This window comes from Somniosus microcephalus, chromosome 16, assembly GCF_052327205.1.
Source record: "Somniosus microcephalus isolate GS21.2 chromosome 16, FLI_Smic_1.0, whole genome shotgun sequence".
Lineage (NCBI taxonomy): Eukaryota > Metazoa > Chordata > Chondrichthyes > Squaliformes > Somniosidae > Somniosus > Somniosus microcephalus.
In genome coordinates, this window is record NC_141002.1 from 45284034 (window position 1) to 45309975 (window position 25942).

Here is a 25942-nt window from a genome sequence, read left to right on the forward strand (position 1 = left end):
TACGGTTTCCATATCAATGACCCTCTATTTGGGGCATACTGCAGGGAGCCCTGCATCTAAACCTCTGCTTGAACATTCCTATTGTATGCTCCATAAGGATCCTGGTTGTGCCTTGCCTTTGATTGTATCTGTGCTGCTCGGGTACAGTGGGATTGTGCAGGGGTGTCATCAGCCAGGCCCGCATGGAGTATCTCTTGACCCCCAGCAGATATCCTGTTGTGTTCCTCAGAGGGTCAAACAGCGGGGGCATGGTAGACTGTCTGAGTATGAAAGCATCATGGCAGCTCTCGGGGTACCTTCAACAGCCCTGCATGATATTGTTCCTGTGTTCGGCCACAACTGTACGTTGATAAGAGTGGTATCCATTTCTGTTAATGTTCCAGTGCCCTGTGCGTACAATCAATCACGCCCTGCATGCAAGGGATGGCAGCAACTGTTGCAAAGCCATGAGCTCTGTCCTGTTGACTGTCGAGCTCCATGGAAAAGGTGATGTGCTGCTTAGCCCTAGCAAATAAGGAGCCGGTTACCTATTTAATCCAGCTTTGAAATGAAACCTGGGAGATGTGGTTTATGTCACCTGTTGGAGCCTGAAAGGAGCCAGTGGTGTAAAAATTCAGGGCTGTGGTGACTTTGAGGGCCTCTGGCATTGCATGACCCACGATCCAGCAGGCAGCAGGTCCTGTTGAAGGAGGATGTAGAGGTCTGTGACAGCCTGCCTGGAGAAGCCCTCCTGCATGGCTCTTCATTTGGTCCAAGAAGGTGAGTCTTGGCCTGTAGACTCTGTGTGCTGGGTATGGCCTCCAGCCAGCAGCCCCCCTCATCTGTTGCCTTCTGAGAGGCCCAGGTACTGGTGCTGAGGCTGCTGCTGTTCCTTCTCCTTCAAGTTCCTACTCCTGTACCTATGTTCCTAAGTCTTGCTTCAGCCAGAAGAAGCTGGGGAGAGTGCAAAGACACCAGATGCAAATTTAACCCACTGCCTGACAGAATCTCAAGCCTAAGAATTAAAAGTCATGAGCAAGACTGGTGTAGGTACACTGAATGGAAACAGCAATTCCATTGCAATAGGTTTTTTTGTTATTCAGGATTTTTTGATATTCTACATATCGACAACAAACAGCTCTAAAGAGCAGACCTAACTTCTTGACAAAACATAGCGACAAATATCATTTGGTTGTTAGATTAGTCGAAGATTCATCCACCCACTCTCTGCAATATGTGACATTAATAAACTGACAAAACACAGCCTGCAGGTACCAGGATCCTAAGCCTTCTTGTTTTAGTGCTTTAAATTATCATTTACAAAAACTGTGAAGAGTTGGGTTCCATGGTAAGAACAGCCATCTGTGATACATTTGAGAGATTTGGATAACATCACAAATCACAAGAACAAAACACCAACAGCTTATAAAAATTAACTGAGCCTGGAGAGCTTGTCAGGACCTTGTAAAACACTCCTGAGAATTTTTTGTTACTATTGTAGGAGTGCTTGAACTCCTAATGAAAGTACTGAGACTGAAACTAGCAGTTAACCAAACGTGGTTTAATGCACTAGTAAAAGTTACAAACAAAAATGCAGGAGAAACTCTATACAGGTCTGTACACCAACTGGTTCCACGAGGACTGAGGGGGAACACCTCTCCCCTCTGACGTCATGACGTCATGACGTTTCCCGCCGTTGGGAACATCACGTGACCTGCGTGATGACGTCATCGCGCTGGATCGCCATTTTACCGAACCCGCGCTGTTTATACAGAGCAAACACTTAAAGGTAACAAGCCCCTGTTAAAGGCAATTATATACATTACTGCAAGAGTCTCTTGGTGGCTTTGCCACATACGCCCCCCCAGAATTGTCTTTAATAAGGAAAGTCAATCGCAGAGGAGATTGGACAAGCCTGTTTGAATGACTCCTAAATTCCTGGAGAGGAAAACGCTGAGCAGCTGGTGAGCTGGAGGGGATAGCGGCCTGGTCAGGTGCGGCCGCAGCCGGCGGTCGACCCCTACGTGGTGGCTGAGTGGGCTCGACTGGCTGTTCAAGGTCCAAGTGCGCGGGCTTGAGGCGATCGACGGAGATGTGGTCTGGCCTGCCCCCGAGGTCGACCAAAAAAGTCTTAGCCCCTGTCTGTAAAACCCGAAAAGGACCCGTAAATGGAGGCTGGAGCGGGCTGCGATGGGCGTCTTGACGAACGAACACGAATTTGGCCTTCATCAACTCCACTGGAATGTGGGAGGCAGGAAAACCGTGTTGCGACGTCGGAACTGGCCGGAAGCACTGGGCCGCTTCCCGGTGGGCTTCCCGCTGAGTGGCTGCGGACCATGGCTGTGTAGGGGACGGCAGGAATTCGCCTGATACCCGGAGCGGCTGGCCGTAAACCATTTCCGCGGCCGAAGCTGCAGGTCCTCCTTTGGCACCGTGCGCAACCCCAGCATAACCCAAGGCAGTTTATCGACCCATGCCGCGTCCAGGAGGCTGGCCCTGAGCGACGCCTTCAATGAACGATGAAAACGCTCACACAGCCCATTCGCCTGCGGGTGGTAGGCCGTGGTGCGATGGAGTTTGGTGCCTAAGGCTGAGGCCACCACATTCCAAAGCTCAGATGAGAATTGCGGACCGCGGTCGGACGAAATATCCATCGGAACCCCAAAGCGTGCTACCCATGACGAGATAAAGGCTCGAGTGACATCCGCAGAGGTGGTAGACGTCAGGGAAACCACCTCTGGCCATCTCGTGGTGCGATCTACCATCGTCAGAAAGTGTGTGAAACCCCGCGATGGCGGGAGTGGCCCCACAAGGTCGACGTGGACGTGGTCGAACCGACGTGCCGGTACCTCAAAGGTGGCCAAGGGGGCCCTGACGTGGCATTGTACTTTGGCTCGTTGACAAACCACACATGTGTTCGTCCAGTCGCGGATGTCCTTGCGCATCCCTCTCCAGACGAATTTGGATGCTAGCAACTTCTGCGATGCCCTCACACCAGGATGCGAAAGTCCGTGTATGGCATCGAAAACTTTCCGACGCCAGGTGGACGGAACAATCGGACGGGGGTCTCCCAAGGAGACATCACAGAGGAAAGTGGTTCCCGCCGAATGGAACGGCACATCCTTCGGTTGAAGGCTGGCGGAGTCAGAACGAAAGGCTTGAGTGTCCGGGTCGACAGCTTGGTCGGCCGCCATTCTCGCATAATCAATCCCCAACTGCACGGCTTGGACAGTGGCGCGGGAAAGGCAATCCACTACCACGTTGTCCTTGCCAGCCACGTGCCGGATGTCGGTGGTAAATTCAGAAATAAATGTAAGCTGTCACTGCTGTCGAGCCGACCACGGTTTGGCAGTCTTGGCCATCGCGAATGTCAGCGGTTTGTGGTTGACAAACGCAGTGAAGTGGCGCCCTTCGAGCAGAAAATGAAAATGGCGAATGGCCAAAAACAACGCCAACAGCTCCCTGTCAAAGGTACTGTACTGGCGTTCGTGCCGTCGCAGCTGGCGGCTAAAAAACGCCAGTGGTTGCCACGTGCCGTCGACCCATTGCTCTTGGACGGCCCCTATGGCGTAGTCCGATGCGTCAGTCGTGAGAGCGATGGTGGCTCCTGGCAGGGGGTATGCCAACATTGTCGCATTCGCGAGGGCGGTCTTCGTGTCCCCGAAAGCGCGGTCCATTTCCGGCGTCCAAACTACGGGGTCCTTTCCTGGCTTCCTTCTGAGGGCTTCGTAGAGCGGCCGCATGAGCTGTGCAGCCCTGGGAACAAAATGATGGTAAAAATTTACCATGCCCAGGAACTCCTGGAGTGCCTTCACAGACTGCAGCTGCGGGAATGCGGCGATCACCTCCACCTTAGCCCGAAGCGGCATTGCCCCCTCTGAAGTGATGCGGTGGCCTCAGAAATCGATTTGCTGCAGGCCGAACTGGCATTTGGCCGGGTTGACAATGAGGCCATGCTGCTGAAGGCGACGAAAGAGAATGCGCAATGCTTGAGATGGTCCTCCTTTGTGGCGCTGGCGATCAGTATGTCATCCAGATAGACGAACAAAAATTTGAGATCCCGCAGCACTGAATCCATTAGGCGTTGGAATGCCTGCGCTGCGTTTTTAAGTCCGAAAGGCATGCGGAGGAATTCAAACAGGCCAAAAGGGGTGATGACCGCTGTCTTTTGGACGTCCTGGGGATGCACCGGTACCTAATGGTACCCACGGACGAGGTCGACCTTGGAGAAGATCGAATTCCCCACCAAATGTGTGGAGAAATCCTGTATGTGCGGTATGGGGTACCGGTCGGGGATCGTGACATCATTGAGGCGGCGGTAGTCGCCGCAGGGCCGCCATCCACCCCCGGGCTTAGGGACGATGTGGAGAGGCGAGGACCAGGGACTATTCGACCGGCAAATAATCCCCAACTTTTCCATGACGGTGAACTCCGCCTTAGCAGCCGCGAGCTTGCTAGGCTCTAGCTGCCGTGCCCTGACATAGATGGGAGAGCCCGTCATCGTTATATGGTGCTCCACCCTATGTTTGGCGGTCGAAGCCGAGAAGATGGGCTTAGTCAGCTTTGGAAAGTCCCCGAGGAGGTGGGAGAAAACGTCGGGGGGTGGCCGGGCGCAGGAGACCGAGTGCGGTGCGACCGCGCCACGCACACAGGAAATACAGCCGGATGCGGCGGCGTGAACGAGCCGACGATTTTTTAAATCAACCATAAAAAGTCGGCGCCTAGGAGTGCCTGTGAAATTTTGGCAGTGACGAAGTCCCATATAAAGCATTGGCCACTGAAGCAGACCTGGACCCGCCGTGTCCCGCAAGTACGAATCGCACCCCCGTTGGCAGCTTGGAGGGGAGAACCACGCCTACCAGACCGAAGGTCGAGGACTGATGCGGGAAGGATGCTGCACTGCGCCCCTGTGTCGCACAAAAAACGACGGCCTGAGATGGAGTCGGTTAAATAAAGTAGTTTCCTGGAATCACCGATCGCCATCGTGGCCGCGGGGCGCGCCCCGGAGTCGGTGTACTTGACGCGCAGTTGCTTGTTCGGTGTTTTGGGCACGAAACTGCAAGGCGGACGGCAGCTCCTGGCCTTCACGCCAAACCGAGCGTGGTAATAACAGAAACTGGTTGTTGGAGGCGTCGAGGCAGGGCCCTTTGGGGCAGGGCGTCTCGCGACGGCGCAGTATGGTTGGCGGACCGCGTATATTTTATCCGCCTCTTCGGCGAGCGTTATGCAATCCCCGGCGTCTGATCTGGCGAGGGCCGCCTGCACCTGTTCGGGCAGTTGACTGAGGAACAGTTCGCGGAACAGGAAACATTGCGATTCAGACCCCAGGAGTGTGAGCATCTGGCTCATCAACTCCGAAGGTTTGGAGTCTCCTAACCCGGGCAGCGTGAGTAGGCGGCGTACGCGCTCTGCCTCCGTAAGGCCGAATACCTGCATTAGCCGTGCCTTAATGGCGACATACTTGTCGGTGGCCGGGGGGTTCTCCAGTAGGCTGATGATCCTCGACGCCGTCGAGCTGTCGAGTGCGGAGACCACGTAAAGATAACGGGTCTGATCCTGCACGACGTTACGGAGCTCGAATTGCGCCACCGCTTGTATGAACCAGGAGGCCGTCTGTTGTTCCCAAAATTGGGGGAGCTTCAAAGCCACTGCGTTGGCTTCCATCATGGCCCTGCGTTCCGTTTCCACCGCGAAGAACGTCCGCGAGGATTCGGGGTCACCAATGTAGGAGTGCTTGAACTCCTAACGAAAGTACTGAGACTGAAACTAGCAGTTAACCAAACGTGATTTAATGCACTAGTAAAAGTTACAAACAAAAACGCAGGAGAAACGCTATACAAGCCTGTACACCAACTGGTTCCACGAGGACTGAGGGGGAACACCTCTCCCCTCTGACGTCATGATGTCATCATGTTTCCCGCCGTTGGGAACGTCACGTGACCTGCGTGATGACGTCATCGCGCTGGATCACCATTTTACCGAACCCGCGCTGTTTATACAGAGCAAACACTTAAAGGTAACAAGCCCCTGTTAAAGGCAATTATATACATTACTGCAAGAGTCTCTTGGTGGCTTTGCCACACTATAATCATAATACATTCTGTTTACAATTATTCCTGTTATATCATTTTTGAGTCTTTCTTTTCTGATTGTGAGTTCATATTTTCTATTACCAATGCCAATTATTGGTCTCCATCATTAAAACAGCTGAGTTTTGCCATGTGACTTTAATCATGTGCTAGGAAGGAGGTGGTGAATGAGACTAGGTTAAAAGGTTTGCGAATGATGGGTGAGATTGTGGGATAACTAATTTTCCAAATCTCGTAAGCCCAAATCATGCAGAAAAATAATATATTGTGGGGTTCAGATGACATCACAGATGAAGAGAATTCAAGCAGTTGTTGGTCATCTGAACTCTGAGGATGCAGTTAAACAACATGGACTAAAAATTGAGTAGCCCCAGCTAGCTTTGCCAGGGTGCTACTTTTAGTGCCCGGAAAAATTAGCACCCCCGCGCCGGAAATTGAGTGGTTGTACCCCAAGAGGGAAGCGGGGCACTACTGGAAGCAGCCCGCATCCCTTTTGGGGCGCTGCGAGTCACTATCGCGGCGCTACTTGCCACCGTATTGCAGGCCTTCCTCCCCTTCTTAAAGGGGAGGGGCCTTGCACAGCGCGACCCAGGGCCCAGCTGGGCCCCCGGGGATCGGGAGCGCCGGCAAAAGAGCCCGGCACTCAAGAGAAGTGCTGGGCTCTTGGAGCGCAGCCGGCACTCTGCAGGGGCGGGGGGGGGGCGATTCAGGAGGCCGGGAACGTGAATGCAGGCAAGTGATGGCGGGTGGCCAGCAAAAAAAATGGCCGCCCCGCACCTCGCCTTTAAATAGCGCCTCCCCAACCACAGGTAGGCCCCCTTGACCCCGTCGGACATAGCGTCCAGCGGTAAGTCAGGGGGCGCTCCCGAAGATCGCGGCCGGGGCGCGAGCTGGGCATTGCGCACGGCGATGATGTCATCACCGCCGCCGCTAACCTCCCGCTGAATTTCACGGGAGGCATGGGTGGCACCGCGCCCGGGCGCTAGTTGCTTTGCGCCCCATTAGCGCCCTCTTAGAGCACTAATGGGAGGCACAAAGCAACCCAATTTTCCCCCCATATGCTTTTGATCTGAGACTTGTACATTTGAATATGCAACAGTGATATATTGGAATTATAAGGGACAATTTAATGAACATATGCACGTAGCACACAGCCTCATATGCCAGAAGCACATATTTGGAAATGCTGGCTGCGCTCCCCACAATTTTCTCTCCACTATTTAAATGAATGGAAAATGGTGTGGAGAGCACCTGGGAGTCTCTGCATTGGAAGTCCACATCGGCCTTTACTGTCCCTCTAATAAAGTGAATTTGTTGCTCCCTGAGAGCAGTTGCCAGCTTCTTAGAAATAAGTACATCATGAATGTCAAAGGGATAATTTCTTAATAATTACCAGAATAATGCTCATCTTTATTACAAAACTGTTAGTTAAAAGGAATAACACTACTCTGTTATAAAACTGCTAATACTTATCAGAAATAACATTATTCTCTAGTACAAAATTGTTAATGATTAGCAGAAATAACACCATTATTGTTAATGCATTTCAGCAATAGCATAACTCTCTATATTATAAAACTGTTTATGAATAACACTATTCTCCTTGTTATTAATACTATTATTGACTATCAGGAAAAGTGCTACTATTCCAGGACAATTTTTGGACTAGCGAGCTTATTCCCGTTGGCATGATTTGGGCTTAGAATGTTTGGAAAATTAGATATCCCACGATCTCACCCAGTGCCCACTTAATTTCCTCTTCCTTACCCTTCCCACGTGATGCGCCTTAATACAGATTCAGTGAGAGCTTCACTACAGATATATGCTGCATGCAAATGAGGGCCAGCAACGGACGGAAAGATTCCCTAGCTTTGGGTGGAAGGGCCTTCCAGTGTTAGTGCCATCAATTTGAACTGAGTGTTCAAGGCAAATGAAAGGAGTTCTTAAAGTGACACACGGCTTTTTTGTTGTTTGTTTTTCTGTGGATTTTCTGGGTTTCTTTGTTTTCTTTTTGATTGTTACTATCTGGGAGATCTGTAGAGGCCTCTAGCTTTACATTCCCCTACTCTCTTGATGCTGTTACAGGAGTGAATGTGAAAGATCTCCCCCTCTAAGAGAGCCAAAAGCTATTTAACTTCTGCCCCCTCTCCAGTTCATGTCTGTTCCCTTGTATTACATGTCATCTTCTCCTCAGGTACAGTACTGGTCTTGACATGTTGTAATTTGAAGGAATATCACTCCTCTATTATACAACTCTTGACAATTACCAGGAATAACACTACTCTATATATTAATAAAACTTACATCAGTTTTACCCTTGTACCCTGCTCCCTGTGATCCATTCTCAGCAACTGTTCCTTCAGCCACTATGGTTCATCCTCTGCAATGTTCATCCTCAACACCCCTGTCTTATCACCTCCTACTTGCTTTCAAAAACTTCCTAAAACCCTTTTCTTCAACTATATTGTTTCACCTCTGTAGTGTATGTGCCTTTAAGAGCCCCCTGTGTACTGTAATGCCGGTAATGGCCACTCGGGCTATATAAGCCTGTATATTGTGTTGTATCAGTTAGTTCACCTCCAGACTTTGTTCAGTAAACACCTGTGAAACCAACTCCTGCCTTCAGTGTCTTTATTAACACACGGACACAACAGTGGCGACGAATTGGAAACGGACTTACCTGCAATTCGGCAGCACCTCAAGGACATCGATTCCTAAGACGTCCAAAGTCGAAGAAAAGCAAGAAAAAAAAAGCTGTGGTTTCACCAGCTAGCCGAGCTGGTGGCAGGTACTGCAATAATCCTTCCTGGATGGTGGCTGGGGCTCCATCGGCTGGCTCTGCAGCGAGGCCAAGCAGCGAAGGTGGAGGCAAGCAGGAACAGACGGGGGGGGAGCACTCGGGAGACGGCCGGCGCTGCAAAGCAGGTCGGCGTTCGGATCTAGCAGAGAGAGTCCGGCGGGAACGAGTCTCCACCTGTAAATAAAAAAAACGCGGAAAACAGCGTTGTCAGCAGCAGCAGCGGCGGGAAAGCGCGGGAAGCGCCATATCTTTTCTGCAGGAAAGAAAGAAAAGCGCAGGAAGCGCCATTTTTTTTCCAGGATGCCTAAGGCTGGCAATATTGATGCTTTTGATAATGATATAGAGGATTGAACCACATATGTGGAAAGAGTGGAGGTATATTGCACCGCAAATGGAATAGAAAATGATAAAAAGGCGTCAGTACTTCTAAATCTAATGGGCGCAAAGACATACGGGCTGTTACGAAACTTAATCACTCCAGCCAAACCAAAGGACAAGAATTTTAAGGAAATTGTTGATACCCTACAGGAGCACTTAAACCCAACACCGCTGCTGATAGCGGAATGATTCAAATTCTTCAAGAGGAATCAACACAAGAATGAAAGTAACGCTGATTACCTCACCGAATTAAGAAAGCTATCAAAGCACTGCCAATTCGGGGCAGGACTGGCAGATTATTTTCGAGACAAATTCGTCTGCGGCCTCCTAAGTGAAGGAACACAGAAGAAGCTGCTTTCTGAGAAAGATTTGACACTGGACAAGGCTTTCAGTATGGCTGTATCATACGAAGCAGCCGCAAGAGGAGCTGCAGAGATACAGCAAAAGACACAGGACTTCGGCACCCATGAAATGACACAGGGTTTCGAGAGATGTTATCGCTGCGGCAGATCCACCCATGCCCAGAGGGACTGCTGGTTCAAGGACAAAGCATGCAGGCAATGCGGAAAGATTGGACACATTGCACGGGTATGCCGATCTGGACAAAAAAAATCCATGGACAGGAAAAAAAAAATCAATAAAGAAAAGTACAGAAAGGTACAAATGATGACGGACAGTAGCTCCGAAGACCAGAAGAGCGATAGCGACTCCGGAAACAAGAGACTAAGCTGTCTCAAATTACATAATGTAATTGCCAAAGAAGATTACCAGACCATTTGGGTTACCCTCACGATAGCAGGGTCCCCAGTTAAAATGGAGCTAGATACAGGATCAGCTCTGACCGTCATAAATCGACGGGATTACGAGCGGCTATTTCCGCATATATCTTTAAAAGACACATCCATTATCTTGAAAACATATACGGGGCAGAAAGTATACCCCAAAGGAAAAATAAGGGTGCCTGTTGTATACAACGGCAAGGAAATACAGAAGTTGTATTTATACGTTCTACAAGATGGTGGTCCACCACTGTTGGGAAGTGAATGGATCAGGAAGATACGTTTGGACTGGCACTCCATTCGGCACTGATGGTGACCAGTAAGGAAAAAAATGATGATGACGTCATACCTGAACGATTAAAAGACATCTTGGCCAACGCCAAGGAAGTGTTTCAAGAGAAACTAGGAACCTTGAAAGGCATCACCGCCTCAATAAAAGTGGAAGATGCGGCAATTCCCAAGTTTTTTAAGGCAAGGCCGGTGCCATACGCAATTCGTCCAGCAGTCGAGGCAGAGCTGGAGAATTTGGAAAAGGCAGGCATATTATCCAAGATAGATTGGAGCGAGTGGGCAACACCCATCGTCCCGGTCATGAAGAAAATGTTGAATAATGATAAATCTGAAGAACAGAGAAAAATTCGCATCTGTGGAGACTTCAAGGTGACTGTAAACCCGGTCCTTCACACGGTACAGTATCCTCTTCCGAGGATAGAAGATATTTTCGCCTCACTATCCGGAGGGAAACGTTTCACCAAAATTGACTTGGCACAGGCATATCTACAGATGGAGGTTGAAGAGGCCTCTAAAAAGTATCTCATGATAAATACACACAAAGGCCTGTACCAGTACAATCGACTGGTTTTCGGAGTAGCATCAGCTCCAGCTATCTGGCAAAGAGCTATGGAGCAAGTCCTCCAAGGGATTCCGGGGACTTAATGCTACCTAGACGACATCCTTGTAACAGGAGAAAATGACAACGAGCACCTTGCCAATTTGGAGCAGGTGCTCACTAGGCTGAGAGAACGGGGCCTACGAGCAAATCGCCCCAAGTGCGAATTTTTCCAGAATCAAATATCATATTGTGGCCACATAATTAATAAGGAAGGGTTGCATAAGTCACCTGAAAAAATTGAAGCAGTCATAAAAGCCCCAGCACCTGAAAATGTTTCACAATTAAGGTCGTTCCTGGGATTAATAAATTACTATCATAAATTTTTACCAAACTTATCAACTCTTCTGCACCCTCTTAATGAACTGCTACAAACAGGAGTAATTTGGAAATGGAGCGAAGACTGTAAACGTGCCTTCCATAAATGCAAAGACTTAATCACGTCCAAGGAAGTTTTGGCTCATTACAACCCATCACTGCCAATCAGACTGGCATGCGATGCATCCCCTTACGGCATAGGAGTGGTATTATTGCATAGATTCCCTGATGGCTCGGAACGGCCGATAGCTTTTGCGTCACGCTCATTGAACTCAGCTGAGCGTAACTATGCCCAAATCGACAGGGAAACACTCAGCCTGGTATGGGGAGTGAAGAAATTCAACCATTACCTACATGGACAAAAATTTACCTTGTTGACTGACCATCAACCCCTCATCTCCATATTCAACTCTAAAAAGGGTGTTCCCATTATGACAGCGCAAAGGCTACAGAGGTGGTCCCTTTTTCTAGGGGCACACCAATATAACATAGAATACAAAGGATCAAAACAGCATGGGAATGCTGACGGTTTATCGCGCCTACCGTTGCCAACGGTAGAAGAGGCACCTGCAGTAGACCCAGTGGAGATGTTCCACTCTACCATAGTCGAATGTCTACCAGTAACAAAGTCTGCCATTGAAAGGGAAACGAGAAATAACCCGACTCTCTCATGAGTCTACGATTTAACAGTGAAGGGATGGCCAGCACATGGCGAACCACTGTTGCCAGCATTCTCGCAAAGAAGAGAACAGCTGTCAGTGTGCCGAGGAACCTTGATGTGTGGATCCAGAGTGGTGATTCCACCCAAACTCCAGGATAAAGTTCTAAAGGAGCTTCACGAGGGGCATCTGGGTGGAGTGAAAATGAAGAACCTAGCCAGGGCGTTTGTATGGTGGCCAGGTATCGATGGAGACATCGAAGAAATGATCAAGAGCTGCCTTGGATGCCAGAAGGTCCAAAACGCTCCACCACAAGCCCCTCTACATCCATGAGAGTGGCCCTCATCTCCATGGCAAAGGGTACACATCGACTTTGCTGGTCCATTTATGGACTCAATGTTCTTAATCGCGGTTGATGCACACTCCAAGTGGCCGGAGGTAATAAAGATGCCCTCCACCACCACGGAAAAAACCATCACAGTATTAAGGACCATATTTGCCAGGAATGGGCTGCCTGAACAGATCTGTTCTGATAATGGACCGCAATTTGTGTCCGAAGAATTCAGGAAGTTCTTAAAAAACAATGGGGTTAAGCACTACACGTCCGCCCCATACCATCCCGCCACCAATGGATTGGCTGAAAGGTTTGTCCAGACCTTCAAGAGGGCCATGGGTAATTAAGACATAAAACTTCAGCATAAGGTGGATAACTTCTTGTTTGCATACAGGAATGCAACACATATGGTTACAAACCAAACTCCCGCCATGATGTTCTTCAATAGAAGCCTAAGATGCCGGCTGGATTTGATCAAGCCAAACATCAGAAGGGACGTGGAGAACCGGCAATTTCAAGGCATGAATGAAAGGCCAACTAGAACCTTCCAGATAGGTCAACAAGTTTTGGCCCGGGACTACCGTACCGAGAAATGGCAGCCTGGAACTATTTGCACACGACTAGGACCGCTGGTGTATACCGTGGACATTGGAGAAAGCATAATAAGGCTCCATGCTGACCAAATCATAGAGTCATCCGAAAAGGGACAACCTACACCACAACTCTATACGCCTAATGATGAAGTAGAGATACCCATAGTATCTACCTCCGATCCGGTGATACTGGAACCAGATGAACCCGACACTGGCATTCAAGCCGAATCAGCCTTGCCAAAAGAACCTACTACACCACCAGAAACTACTACACCACCGAGGCGTTATCCGGACCGAGTCAGGAAGCCTCCAGAGAGACTGACTTATAATTGATTAACTGCAGCAATGTGTAGATTATTGTTCTTGTAACATGTAATTAATGATTACTTAAAATATTATGTACTGGTTGGCTAAAAGGGGAGGAATTGTAGTGTATGTGCCTTTAAGAGCCCCCTGTGTACTGTAATGCCGGTAATGGCCACTCGGGCTATATAAGCCTGTATATTGTGTTGTATCAGTTAGTTTACCTCCAGACTTTGTTCAGTAAACACCTGTGAAACCAACTCCTGCCTTCAGTGTCTCTATTAACACACGGACACAACAACCTCTCTTTTCTCTTTCTCCTGCTCAGCGCCTTTTTTGTCCAAATCACTGTAAAGCACTTTGAGACATCTATATGTACATGAGGAGCACTTTCGAAATGTAGACTGTTTTTCTTGGCTGTTGTTATTAATGATTACCAAGAAAAGCACAACTTTCTATTACAAAACTGTTAATGATTAACGTGAATAATGCTACTCTTCCTATATTAGTGAATACCAGAAACATTAATCCTTATTATAAAACTATTAATGACTACCAGGAATATCCTGACACTCTATTTCAAAACTGTTAATGATTACCAAGAATAATGCTACTCTCTATATTAGATTATCAATGATTACTGGGAATAACAGTACTCGTTATACTACAAAATTGTTAATGATTACTGGGAATAACAATGGCCGTCATTTTACTTACCTTGGCGGGTCCGTGGCGGGCGATGTCAGTGGAGGGTCGTAGCCCCGCTGCTGGTTCCATCCTGCCCTGTGAAATGTATTTCCCTTGATAGGGCTTGTTAAGCCCGCCCAGCGCTTTTTCCGGGTCAATTAGAGGAAGCGGGTCTGGTGACGTCACTTGACTTCCTTAAAGGGACCATGCCCAAATTTATCTTGACATTTGTGCTGTCAGTGTTCTACAGCATTGAGGTGCTGCAAACACTGACAATCACTGCACAGATGCACAAGGCTGCACCCAGGTTCCCCCATGACTCCCTCCAAATGCTAATGGAGGGAGTCAGAACATGCAGGGAAAAGACCTAAACAGCCTGGTTGCACATTGCAGAGGAGGGCACAAGCAGGGATACGGTCAGGAGGACCTAGGTGCAGTGGCGCAAACCTTTCAATGATCTCAGTAGATCATGAAACATTAGTACAAAGCCACACTCAACCTCATCCTGCTGTGCCTCTCATCACAACCCCATCACTCTGCCTTCCCTGCCCTACTCCTGCACATCCTTACTCACACCAACTTACCTTGCACCTCCATCCCTTTCTCTCTCTATCTATATTATTACATCCCCATCTAACTCGCCACCCATCGCACTCACCCTCATCCTAGTGCAATCATACCAACTAACAACACACAAGGGTAGCCACTTGGGTGTTTTATCTAATGTTCTTGTAAAGTTTCTGTTAATGTGCTGTCAAACATTGAAACCTTTGGGGGCGATTTTCCCACTGGAGGCGAGATGGAGGCGGGTTTCGGTTTGGGTGGGTTTGAAACCCGCCTCCACTGATAGTTTTTAAAAAATTGAGATTTTTCCATGATTGGCCACTTGATTTCAGAGGTGTGGGATGCCCTTGGTCAATTAGTGTTTTGGGACTGAAACCCGCCTCTGCTGACATCGCTTTTCCAGTCTGATTTTATGGCTTCTTGCTCCCTTGGCTTATTCCACAGCATTTCTGCCTATGCTGCACCACCTGCAACATATTCTGAGAAACCACGATGTCCAATTCCAAGGCAAGGACCTCCCCGAGGCTCTCGGATGAGGCGCTGCAAATGTTGTTTGAGGGGTGACAGGTAGCATGGAGGTGCTCTTCCACTCATCTCGGAGGAAGAGGCCTGCCAAAGAAACCAAGGCTATGTGGGTACAGCTGGCAAGGGATATAGCCTCCAGATCTGTGAGCAAATTGGGAGAATGTTTATGTGTATTGATGAAATACCATCCCTGTTGGAAAGCATTAAAAAGATTTGAAGCCAAAATGTTGGTGTTATGGCGTCTGTTCTTTCGCCTTAGACAGCTCCACATTGCGGTCTCCGCCACACTTGCGTTGTCAGGTTGGTGGCCTGAGTGAAAGGAGGCCAGAGAGTCATGTCCATTGTCAATGATGTCCTAGGATGGAGCCAAGGACATGTGCCAACTTGGGTAACCTATGCAAATCTGGCCAAGATAAGTTCATCCCTTGCATCCCAGGCAGCCATGTGCTCGCGTGCTGCCGCTGCCGCTGGTCGATACACCGGCGCTCTGACCTCCTCCTGCTCCTCCTCCTCCTCCTCCTCAGCTTCCTCCTCCTCCTCCTCATCCTCATCTGAGGTCCATGCAAAACGAATGGTTCCCATGCTGCTTGCAGGTGCCTCCTTTGGGGAAGCGCTCATTGCAAGCAGGGAGAGGGTCTTCCAAGGAGGCCCCACAGTTGATTGATTCAAGCTGCAGCACCTCTGACTTTGGAAGACCTTCTAAAAGTGCTCAGAGACCTTTTAAAGCCAAGGTCTGGCATCTGCAAGTAATCCTTGATGCAATAAACATTGTCTTGTTGGATCTGCAGCTGTGAGGAGGCCACCCATGAGTCAACCTGCCAGGTTTACCTGGCGTGGCTTAGGAGGTGCGTGGAGCACGTCGAAATGCTCGAAAAATCACGAGGGCCTCTCAAAATAGGCTTAGAGAGGCCCTTAACGAGCACTTAATGATCACAAGTATCGCTATGGCGGGACCGTTTCCCGACCTCCAAAACCGGTAACTGGCAAAATCCCGTGGAGTTTGTTCATTACTCATTGTTCTCAAATGAGGTATAGGCTGCACAAATCCTGCTACGTTACCACATCTAAACATCATCACTTGTGTGTCACTCACTGTATAGATGTGATGTTGTCTCTCACCTGATCAGAATTTTAGGCCACAAAATATAAAGGAATTGACAAACCTTTACAGAAGCTACAGTTTCTGCTGCCATGATTCTGACAATGATACAACACTTAGAACCGTGGAAGTTTACAGTCTAGAAGCAAACCATTCAGCCTATCATGTCTATGCCGGCTCTCTGCTAGAGTAATCCAAATCTATTCCCACTAGCTTGCTCGCTTCCCATTGCCCTGTATCTTGCTGTGCTTAAAAGATTTATCCAACTTTGCCTTAAAAGATGCAATGGTCCCTGCCTCAGCCAAATCCTGTAGCAAAAAATTCCATGCAACAACCCTCTGATGAAAAATTTCTCTCAACCTCTCTCTTTACTCTCTTAGTGACAATTTTAACTTGATGACCTCTTCATCACTGACTCCCCTACCTGAGGAAATAGTCTTTTTCTATTTACTCTATTAAAATCCTTTGTAGTTTTTGTTAATCCTTTGTAAGTTCTGGCGAGGGAGGACATCCACTCACCCCTCTGGGTCTGCCCCAATCCTTACCTATTTTCCTTGGTCAGGTGTCATTCTGCATGCACAGTAGGCTCCTGTAGAACCCACCTACAAGGACAGAGATGCTGCTGCAGCACCAGAAGTGGTGAGGGATCTTGAAGGGGCAGAAACCCCTGGAGACAACAAAAACGTCTCTCCTTGAAGGCCTCTGCCGAGACAGAAGCTTTCAACAGGTAAATGATGGGCCCGACTTGGAGGGTATGGTGGCTGCTTCAATGGGTGAGCTTGGATCATTTACCATCACTTCATGCTGTCTACCGGCTTCTTCCACATGGCAGCCCTGAGAAGTGGTAGTAGGTGGGGTAGACGTGAGAGAAATCCACCAGGGACCTGGGCCATATTCACTCTGCCACCATTTTCATGCAGTCAGTGGTGGTCCCGGTGGGGGCAGGAGGAGGGAAATCCCAGTCAGGGTAGTGAGGCCTCACTGTCCAAATTTTCTCTCATTTTCATCAGTGATCCCACCTGAAATTGGGTGGGATCACAGAGGAGAAATTCTCCCCCCACCTGCTCTTTTCTGCTATTTCAATCTGATTTATGCAATAGCAAAGTAGTTGAGAACTGTCTCAATCAAGAGCTTAACCTATCCAGTGATCAAGTGTGTAGTTTTCAACCAGGTGCCTCATAGGTTAATTTTCACCCTTTCACAATAACAGTTCCTACATGAGTAAACATTTTGAACAAAAAACTCACTATAGGTTGACAGATTTGCTGAGAAGATAACATAATCCATAGTCCTGTCCTTGGTCCAATGAAAGTGAGATGGGCATTCCCACTCGTGGTTGACTGTTGATCAAGGATGTGCTACAAACAATTTTGTTTTTCTTTTTGACCATTATAATAAACTGAGTGTAGGGTCTTAAATTTAGGTAACTCCCTCAAATAAATTTCAGTTGTAAGATAGGATACCCATATATCCATAGCCGCTGAAACTTCTGATTCAGTAACACGTGCTTCTGTTTCTCCACAGGTCCGTTGTGCTTGCTTTTTGTGCTGCTGACTCTTGTTGAAGCCTTGCTGGCATGTCCCACACACTGTTCCTGTAAAAAATATGAAGTGGATTGCAGCAATCTTGGCCTAGTGACCATCCCAACAGACATTCCGTCAAACATCAAATTTCTCTCGCTCAGCAACAACAAACTCAGCACCTTGCAGGCTCTCACATTCACTAATTTTACCGCATTGGAGAAGCTGGACCTGTCCAACAACTACTTGGACCAATTACCATTGAATGTATTTGACTATATCAGGAACCTGACTGACCTCAACTTAAGAAACAACAGCATCCGAAGCTTGGATAAAAACATCTTCTATAAGACCACAAATTTGCGGAGGTTAGACCTTTCTGTTAATGGCCTCTCTCAGATTCCACTGCTCTTATTTGATGAAATGCAAAACTTGACCTGGTTGAATCTGGAAGAAAACAGGATGCAAAATCTTGAAAGGGAGGTCTTTGAGCCACTTGAACTTCTTCAGCAGTTACAATTGGGTGGGAACCCTTGGGAATGTGACTGCAGCCTGAGGGACTTCAAACACTGGATGGAGTGGTTCCTTTACAAAGGTCAGTAGAACAAACCCTTGCAACTACAGATGTACTTTCTGCCCACACTGGCTATAATTCACTTCTACCAAAATCAAATCAACATGAGGATTAAAACTGAATTCATCCATATATTATTCAACCTAAATCACAGGCTTTATCCCTGTGTTACTGCAGGCAGAACGGCAGCACAACAAATTGGCCTCAGTAGCCCTGGGCCAGGAGATACCAGCCAGGGTTCTTTCTCGTGATTACTAACTAAATATTGGGAAGACCGATGCCACTATCTTCGGTCCCTGCCACAAACTCCGTTCCCTAGCCACTGACTTCATCCCTCTCTCTGGCCACTGTCTGAGACTAAATTAGACTGTTCGCAACCTTGGCGTCCTACTTGACCCAGAGATAAGCTTCCGACCCCATATCCTCTCCATTACCAAGACCACCTACTTTCACCTCCGTAACATCGCCCGTCTCTGCCCTACCTCAGCTCAACTGCTGCTGAAACCCTCATCCATGCCTTTATTACCTCTACACATTACAATTCCAATGCTCTCCTGGCCAGCCTCCCAGCTTCCACTCTCCATAAATTTGAGCTCATCCAAAGCTCTGCTGCCCTTATCTTAACTTGCACCAAGTCTCGTTCACCCAGCACTAAATTGCCTACATTGGCTCTTGGTCCGGCAATGCCTCGATTTTAAAATTCTCATCCTTGTTTTCAAATCCCTCCATGGCCTCGCCCTTCCCTATCTCTGTAACATCCTCCAGCCCTACAACCCTCTGAGATCTCTGCGCTCTTCTAACTCTGGCCTCTAGTGCATCCCGACTCCCTTAGCCCCACCATTGGTGGCCGTGCCTTCAGCTGCCTAGGCCTTAAGCTCTGGAATTCACTCCTTAATCCTCTCTGCCTCTCTCTCCTCCTTTAAGATGCTCCTTAAAACTTACCTGTTTGACCAAGCTTTTGGTTATCTGTCCTAATATATCCCTATGTGGCTCGGTAGCAAATTTAGTTTGATAACACTCCTGTGAAGTGCATTTTGATGTTTTACTACATTAAAGGCAGTATATAAGTGTAAGTTGTTATTGTTGTTGTTGTGTCTGATGATCCCTGCTGGAAAGTGTATGTCAATGAATATTGGGCCAGGACAACATTCGGTTCAATTGTGAAGGCTGAATCCCTGCTCGCATGGGGAAGCAGCATCCGCAGGGAGCATGGGAAATCACTGGCACATAGCCAGTAAATTTCTTCCCATTAAAATTGTGTAAAATATGGTGGAAAATCATGGGCTGTGTGCCAGTAACTTCAAATGATGCACTCCCAACGAGTGCTGTCTCCTACTGCAAGTGTAGAGTTGACCCCACAATGTCCTCCTCACAATCAAATAACCAAATATGATGAAGGGCCGTTAAAGAGAGGAGAAAATGTTTAATAAAATGAGGTTACGAATATATGCCCAACAAATGCAAATATTAGCAACTTTACTTAAGGAAATGGTGACATTGGCAAGATAACCTGTACTGTATTGAGTGGTAGAGTGCTACAAGTTCTTATTAACTGATTACGCTATTTTAAAATCAGGTGGAAAACTTGATGGAATTGAATGTTCTCTGCCGAAAGACCTCCGTGGGAAAGATCTCAGAGTAGTCCCCGTAGAGATGTTCAACTATTGTATCCAACTGGAGGATGAAAACAAATCTTCGGGAAATGGAAAGGTAGTCACTGGCCCTCCCTGTGTGAAACATGAGCTCAGCACCGCAAGGCCATATTACTTTCATACCTCAGAGTGCGCCAGACAACGCTACCGTCCAGTCAGCGTCAGGCGAGCCATTGGAACAGTCATTGTTGCTGGGGTCTTATGTGGCATTGTTTGCATCATGATGGTGGTGGCTGGGGCATATGGTTGCATCTATGCCTCCTTGATGGCGAAATACCACCGAGAGCTTAAAAAACGGCAGCCACTGATGGGAGATGGTGAGCAAGAGCAGGAGGAGCAAAAGCAGGCCTCTTCCATGGCATGAGGAACAAGTGCAAGGACAGCTCTGGTTTCAATGGAAAAAAGCTACCTTCTTCAGTTTTCTCCAGCTCGGCCTCTGTGTGCTTGTTGCAGAGCTGATACAAATGTTGACTCATTAAATTCTCACTGTGGTACAGGGGAGCACACAAGATCATCCAATGAAAATGCATTCTACAGGCCTGAAACCTGCTGTGTTTGTATTCTGGAGCTCTAGGTGATGTAATAGCCTCTGATTCAGGGGCTTCAATAGAAAGGAGGGAGGTGGTCTTCAAAACTCCTTTGCATGTCATTTGTATGACAGGTATTTAGACAAAAATGACTGTTTCAATCCTTGTACCTACAGCTGGCTCTTTTTAGTTGGAGGAACAAGAACTGAACCTTCCATTTTCTTATTTTTTTATACTTCTGAGTATTTTATTGTGCAGACAGTTTTAACATAAATATAAATTATCTAGGAAAAGGACACATGATGGACACAGTTGTAGTGTATCTCAGAATTAGGGTAGTCCAGTTGGCTTCAAGTATCCAATGCATGCAACATCAGGGCTGATTACTTTGCAAGGCTGTCAAGCAAAATTATTAAACCCAAAATTTAAAACATACTTTATTGTAGGGTGAATTTATTTTAAATGTTTACATTTACTGAACACAAAATATCTGTTTGAGAATCACTGGATTTTGTTTAAAGAGAGCAGTCGCCTCCAGTAAGTGAAAGAAGTTAAAAAAAAGAATTGTTTCATGGTTCTCACTATGTGATGCATCATTTGCGTTCCTCTTTTATCTCAACTATAACACCAACATGGTGGAGCAACAAAGACCAATTTAACAATTTGCAATTGAATTATTGGCAGATTGGGAATAATGATAATTCACTGGTGAAAGTGTTTATAATTCCAAAATTCAAATAACAACTACTATGGTAACGTGGTAAACTTTCTGTTATGATAAACAGTTGTCATTCTTAAGGGAGCTAGATTCAATAAATATGGTCTCAACAAAGCCTTTTAGACATGAAGAAATGTAGAATGCCCTTAGTGTTTTCAACCAGCAGCATTTTCTGTGGCACTGTATTGTAAATCTTCATGGTTTAAGAGTACGGAAACTATTGATAACTATGGTGCTTTTCCAGAAGCATTATGGGATAGATCAGGTACTTAGAGTCCTGAATATAAAATAGAAGCCCTAATGATTAACTGTGTTGACCTGTTCTCGCCAATATTTTCTGAAGGACAATTGTAAGGTGAACAAAATGTATAGATTTAGAGACAGATTGTGCAGATAGAACTGAATATCAAACACATTTTAGTGAAGTTATATATCGTTAAAGCTCCTTAAAGAAATGGAATAATTCTCATCTTTTTCTCCTTAAAAAAATGAGAATGTTTGGCTTTAATCTCATCAATTGGATAAGAACATAAGAAATAGGAGCAGGTGTAGGCCATCCGGCCACTTTCCCAGCCTATCCCCATATCCCTTGAATCCCTTCGTGCCCAAAAATCTATCGATCTTAGTCTTGAATATACTCATTGACTGAGCAGCCACAGCCCTCTGGGGTAGAGAATGCCAAAGATTCACAACCTTCTGAGTGAAGAAATTTCTTCTCATCTCAGTCCTAAATGGCTGACCTCTTATCCTGAGACTATGGCCCCTGGTTCTAGACTCTCCAGCCATGGGAAACAGCCTCTCAGCATCTACCCTGTCAAGCCCTCTAAGAATTTTATATGTTTCAATGAGATCACCTCTCATTCTTCTAAACTCCGGAGAATATAAGCTCATTCTACTCAATCTCTCCTCATAGGATAGCCCTCTCATCCCAGGAATCAATCTAGTGAACTGTTGGCGCACCCCTTCTAAGGCAAGTATATCCTTCCTTAGGTAAGGAGACCAAAAGTGTACGCAGTACTCTAGGTGTGGTCTCACCAAAGCCCTATATTTTGCTTTTGCACTGACTGAAATCTGTTAACTTGCAGCTAAATGGGGCATCAAATTAAGCATTTCCCAATTCTCATATATTCATTGCTTCACTTAAGTTTTTTTTAAAAGTTTACACGTATTCATTATATCCAAATTCGCTTTGTGATAGAAGATTCCTAGACTGGACACACAGCTGAAATTTTCCTTTTGAATGTGACCAACAGATTTTAAGAACCAGGCTCAATTTTTTTTTTACAAAAAAGCAGCTTTGTATTTCTATATCTGCAGCACCTGATAAAGTTTAGAAAGAATGGATGGTTTGGCACTGAATGCAATAGTCTGGGGCTATTAATACCACTGAGCAAAGGTAGTGATCATGGTTACGTGAAATTAACCAATAGAAGAAGGTGACTTACAGACGCTGCCGTAATGATGGCAGATCCACGCCCCAGGGAGAGAGCCTGCAGATTCTGCGACCATGCATTGGAGGCGTTGGTGCTTGCAGTGGAAAGAAGGAGGGTGGTGCGCTGCCCGGCAGGTGGCAGGAGGCCATCGCCGCAAGTAATGTTCCGCACTATGTGGAGGGAGGTAGCCCAGCACGTCTCGGGCAGCACTGTGGTCCCCAGGACCCACACACAGTGCAGGAAGAAATTTAATGACCTCACTCGGGTGGTCAGGGTGAGACAATGCTTCAACAAATGCTACATACCACCATCTGAACCACAGTCTGCACACACTGCCCAAAGCACCACAGCCCCAGCACTCACCTACCAACAATCTCTACCTACCAACACTCACACCCACACCTCACACCTTGCACACAATCACAGCTATTCAGCTATGGCAGGTACATCACCCAGACACATTGCTCCACACTCACTCACACACTTTCCTTTCTCTTGCAGGCCAAGGTGGCTCACAACAGGAGGGAGCAGGAGCGCACAGGTGGGGGATAAGCTGACACCCAACCACTGTCTGAGCTGATGTTGACCCCCTTGGAGACAACAATAGTATGTTCATCCCATCTCCTTCTTCTCACATCCCACTTCCCCCTCACCCCACAAGCGTTTCGCACTTTCCAGCTAATCATGCTGCATGCATGCATTTCTCCCTTCCTGTCCCCTCCCTTCACCTTAAACCAAATCTTGTGCCTTTATGCTTTCAGATAATCAGCAAGCACCTGAGCAGCCTATCCCTGAGGGTACCGTTGAGCGCGAGGCAGGAGAAGAGGAGGAGGAAGAAGACACCACGTCACTGCATGTCTCACCCGCAGGCACTACGTGTTCTTTAGAGGCTAGTATAGTAGCAGGATCTGCACAGGGTGAGGCACTGGGGACGAGCGGGCTGCAGCAAGGCCAGGGAGAAAGGGTAGCTCGGGAGCCAGCTCCCTGGAGGGCGGATTCGCGTGTGAGTTCTGCTGCACAGGATTCAGATGAGGACCTCGATGGGGAGGCCTTTAGAAGAAGGGTGATGGGCTTGCACACGGAGATGATAGGTGCAATGGCAAGGGTGCCTGAGAGCCTCTCGGCAATGGTAAGGAGCATGGAGGAGTCCACCTCCAACATTGCACAGAGCTCCGCGCACACCATGGAGCCCATCATTTCCAGTCTGCAAAGGATGGTAGACTCCCAGAGAGCCCGTGGCGACCCAGACCTGATGCCGCGTGCGATGGCCAATCTGGCAGCTTCCATTGCAGCACAGGCGGAAGCAACGCAACGTCTTAGTGCTGTAATGCAGTCTATGCTTGGTGGCGTTCAATCTCAGACTGCTCTCGTGCAGTCTCAGCTTGATGCAACACAAGCTCTGACTGCTGCCATCATGGCTGGGTCTGCCACTGTCGACCAGGGCTTTCACGGTGTTGCAGCAGGCCAGCAATCTGTGCTGCAACAGCTTGCTAGGGATGCTGAGGCGCTGCCACAGGGGAGTGGCAGTGGGTCAGTGGAGCAGGAAGCTGCTGTCCTTTTAGGATGACAGCATTCTTGCTCCCACCACTGGCACTCCGCCATTGTCCTTGTCACTGCCTGTCACCTAGCCAGCCCAGACTGCTGCCACCCATGCTGAGGTGATGCAGTCTACAGCTGGGCCTTCCAGGCCCAGAGCTGGTCGAGGGCATCCTGCAAGGCCATCTGAAGTCTCCTGCAATGACACTCAGCAGCCTTCCACCAGCCGTGCTGCAGCCACTGGGCCAACACTTCATAGGAGCACTAGAGTAAGCAAAGGCACAGTAACGAGAGGCACTAAGGGATTGCACAAGGGTGAATAGGTAATAATTATTGATAAATTTATTAATTCAGTTTGGATTATTTTATGGTGTCTCTCATTTCAGCTTTGCTCTGTGATATGGCCTGCGACAGGGTTGGAATGATAGGGATGTGGTGAGCAACGGGGATCTGGGGTTTAATTTATTAGAACTGCAGTCTGATGAGGCGGTCATGAACCGCCCTTCCAGAAAGTTGATTTGAGTGGCTGCCTCCTCCCTCGCTCCTGTTCCTCCTCCTCCTCCTCCTCCTCCTCATCTTCCTCTTCCTCCCTCTCCTCTCCCTCTTCCTCCTCCTGAGGTGGTCCCACAATCCCGGTGGCAAGGGCTGGGCCCTCATGATGGCCAAGTTGTGGAGCGTGCAACAGACCACGACAAAGTGGGACACCCACTCAGCCGAGTAGTGGAGGGCTCCTCCAGAGCAGGCAAGGCAGCGGAGCCGTTGCTTGAGCACCCCAATGGTCTGCTCGATGATGTTTCTGGTGGCGGCATGGCTCTCATTATATGCTGGGCAGGGGTGTTGGGGTTGCGGAGGGGAGTCATGAGCTAGGTGGAGAGAAGATAGTCCTTGTCTTCGGCCAGCCAGCTGTGAGCTTGAGGTGGTGGCTGGAAGAGCGCTGGCACACCGGTTTGGCGCAGGATAAAGGAATCGTGGCTGCTGCCAGGATAGCGGGCATTCATATTGAGGATTCGCTGACTGTGGTCGCACACCAACTGCACATTAAGTGACTGGTAGCCTTTGCGGTTACAGAAGGTCTCAGGATTGTTATGCGGTGCCCGCAAAGCCATGTGGGTTCAGTCAGTGGCACCCTGCACCATGGAGAAGCCCTCTATCTTGGCAAAGCCACATGCACGTTCGTCCTGCTTCTCTCTGGTGATGGGGAAGGAATGTAGTCCCTTCTACTGTAGAGAGCCTCTGTGACCTCCCGGATGCAGCAATGGATGGTGAACTGCTAGATGTTAGCTATATCTCCTGTTTCAGACTGGAAAGATCCGCTGGCAAAGAAATTGAGGGCGACAGTAACCTTGACTGCCACCGAGAGAGCCATGGTTGCCCTGATCTGAGACTCGAGGTCTGGTTGCAGGAGGTGGCAGAGTTCTGTGACCATCTCCTTGCTGTAGTGGAGTCTTCTAATCCACTGCTCCTCGCTTAATTGGAGGTAGGAGAAGTGCTCTTGAAATACCCTCGGAGGGGAAGGCCTCCTGTTGAGAGCCCTCATGGCTCTACTCCTCCCTCTGGCCACATATTCCAATCTTTCTCGCCGCCTCCGCTCCATCCGTCGTAGATCCTGGAAGGCGAGGGCAACTGCCAGTATAGCCCCCATTAATGTAACCACGTGTAGCACTTTGATATGTTGTGAGAATAAATGTAACTAATTTTTAGTAGCCACAACACTCCTGATAAACAATCTTTAAATGACTGAATGAATCAGTTTCACAATGTCAAACTGACAAGGAAGCAGTGAAACACCACTAACCTGACAGCTGCGACTCATTACTGAGGATGCCTTTAAATACCGCCCCTGGAGCCAGCATCCATCTGCTTGACGCCTCCTCTCCCTGTCACTGTCGGGGCGAGGCGCTAAGGCAGGGGACGAAAATGCATTTTGCAGATCAGGTGCCCAGTGAGCATTATATGCTCACTGACGTCACAATCTGCTTGGCGTTG

At 48.1% G+C, this 25942-nt stretch overlaps 2 protein-coding genes across 15 annotated transcripts in view; one reads left to right on the forward strand and one right to left on the reverse strand.

Moving 5' to 3' along the window:
• LOC147106117 (leucine-rich repeat and transmembrane domain-containing protein 2-like) overlaps positions 1-21230 on the forward strand; it is a 37553-nt gene extending 16323 nt beyond the window's left edge. The window contains exons 2-3 of the mRNA XM_086008911.1: positions 17521-18111; positions 19667-21230. Coding sequence (XP_085865037.1) covers positions 17521-18111; positions 19667-20106 — 1031 coding nt within the window. The 3' untranslated portion in view covers positions 20107-21230. The remainder of the gene's footprint in view (positions 1-17520; positions 18112-19666) is intronic.
• Positions 1-25942, reverse strand: part of LOC147106116 (voltage-dependent calcium channel subunit alpha-2/delta-4-like) — an 888222-nt gene that overhangs the window by 329121 nt on the left and 533159 nt on the right. The window lies entirely within an intron of this gene.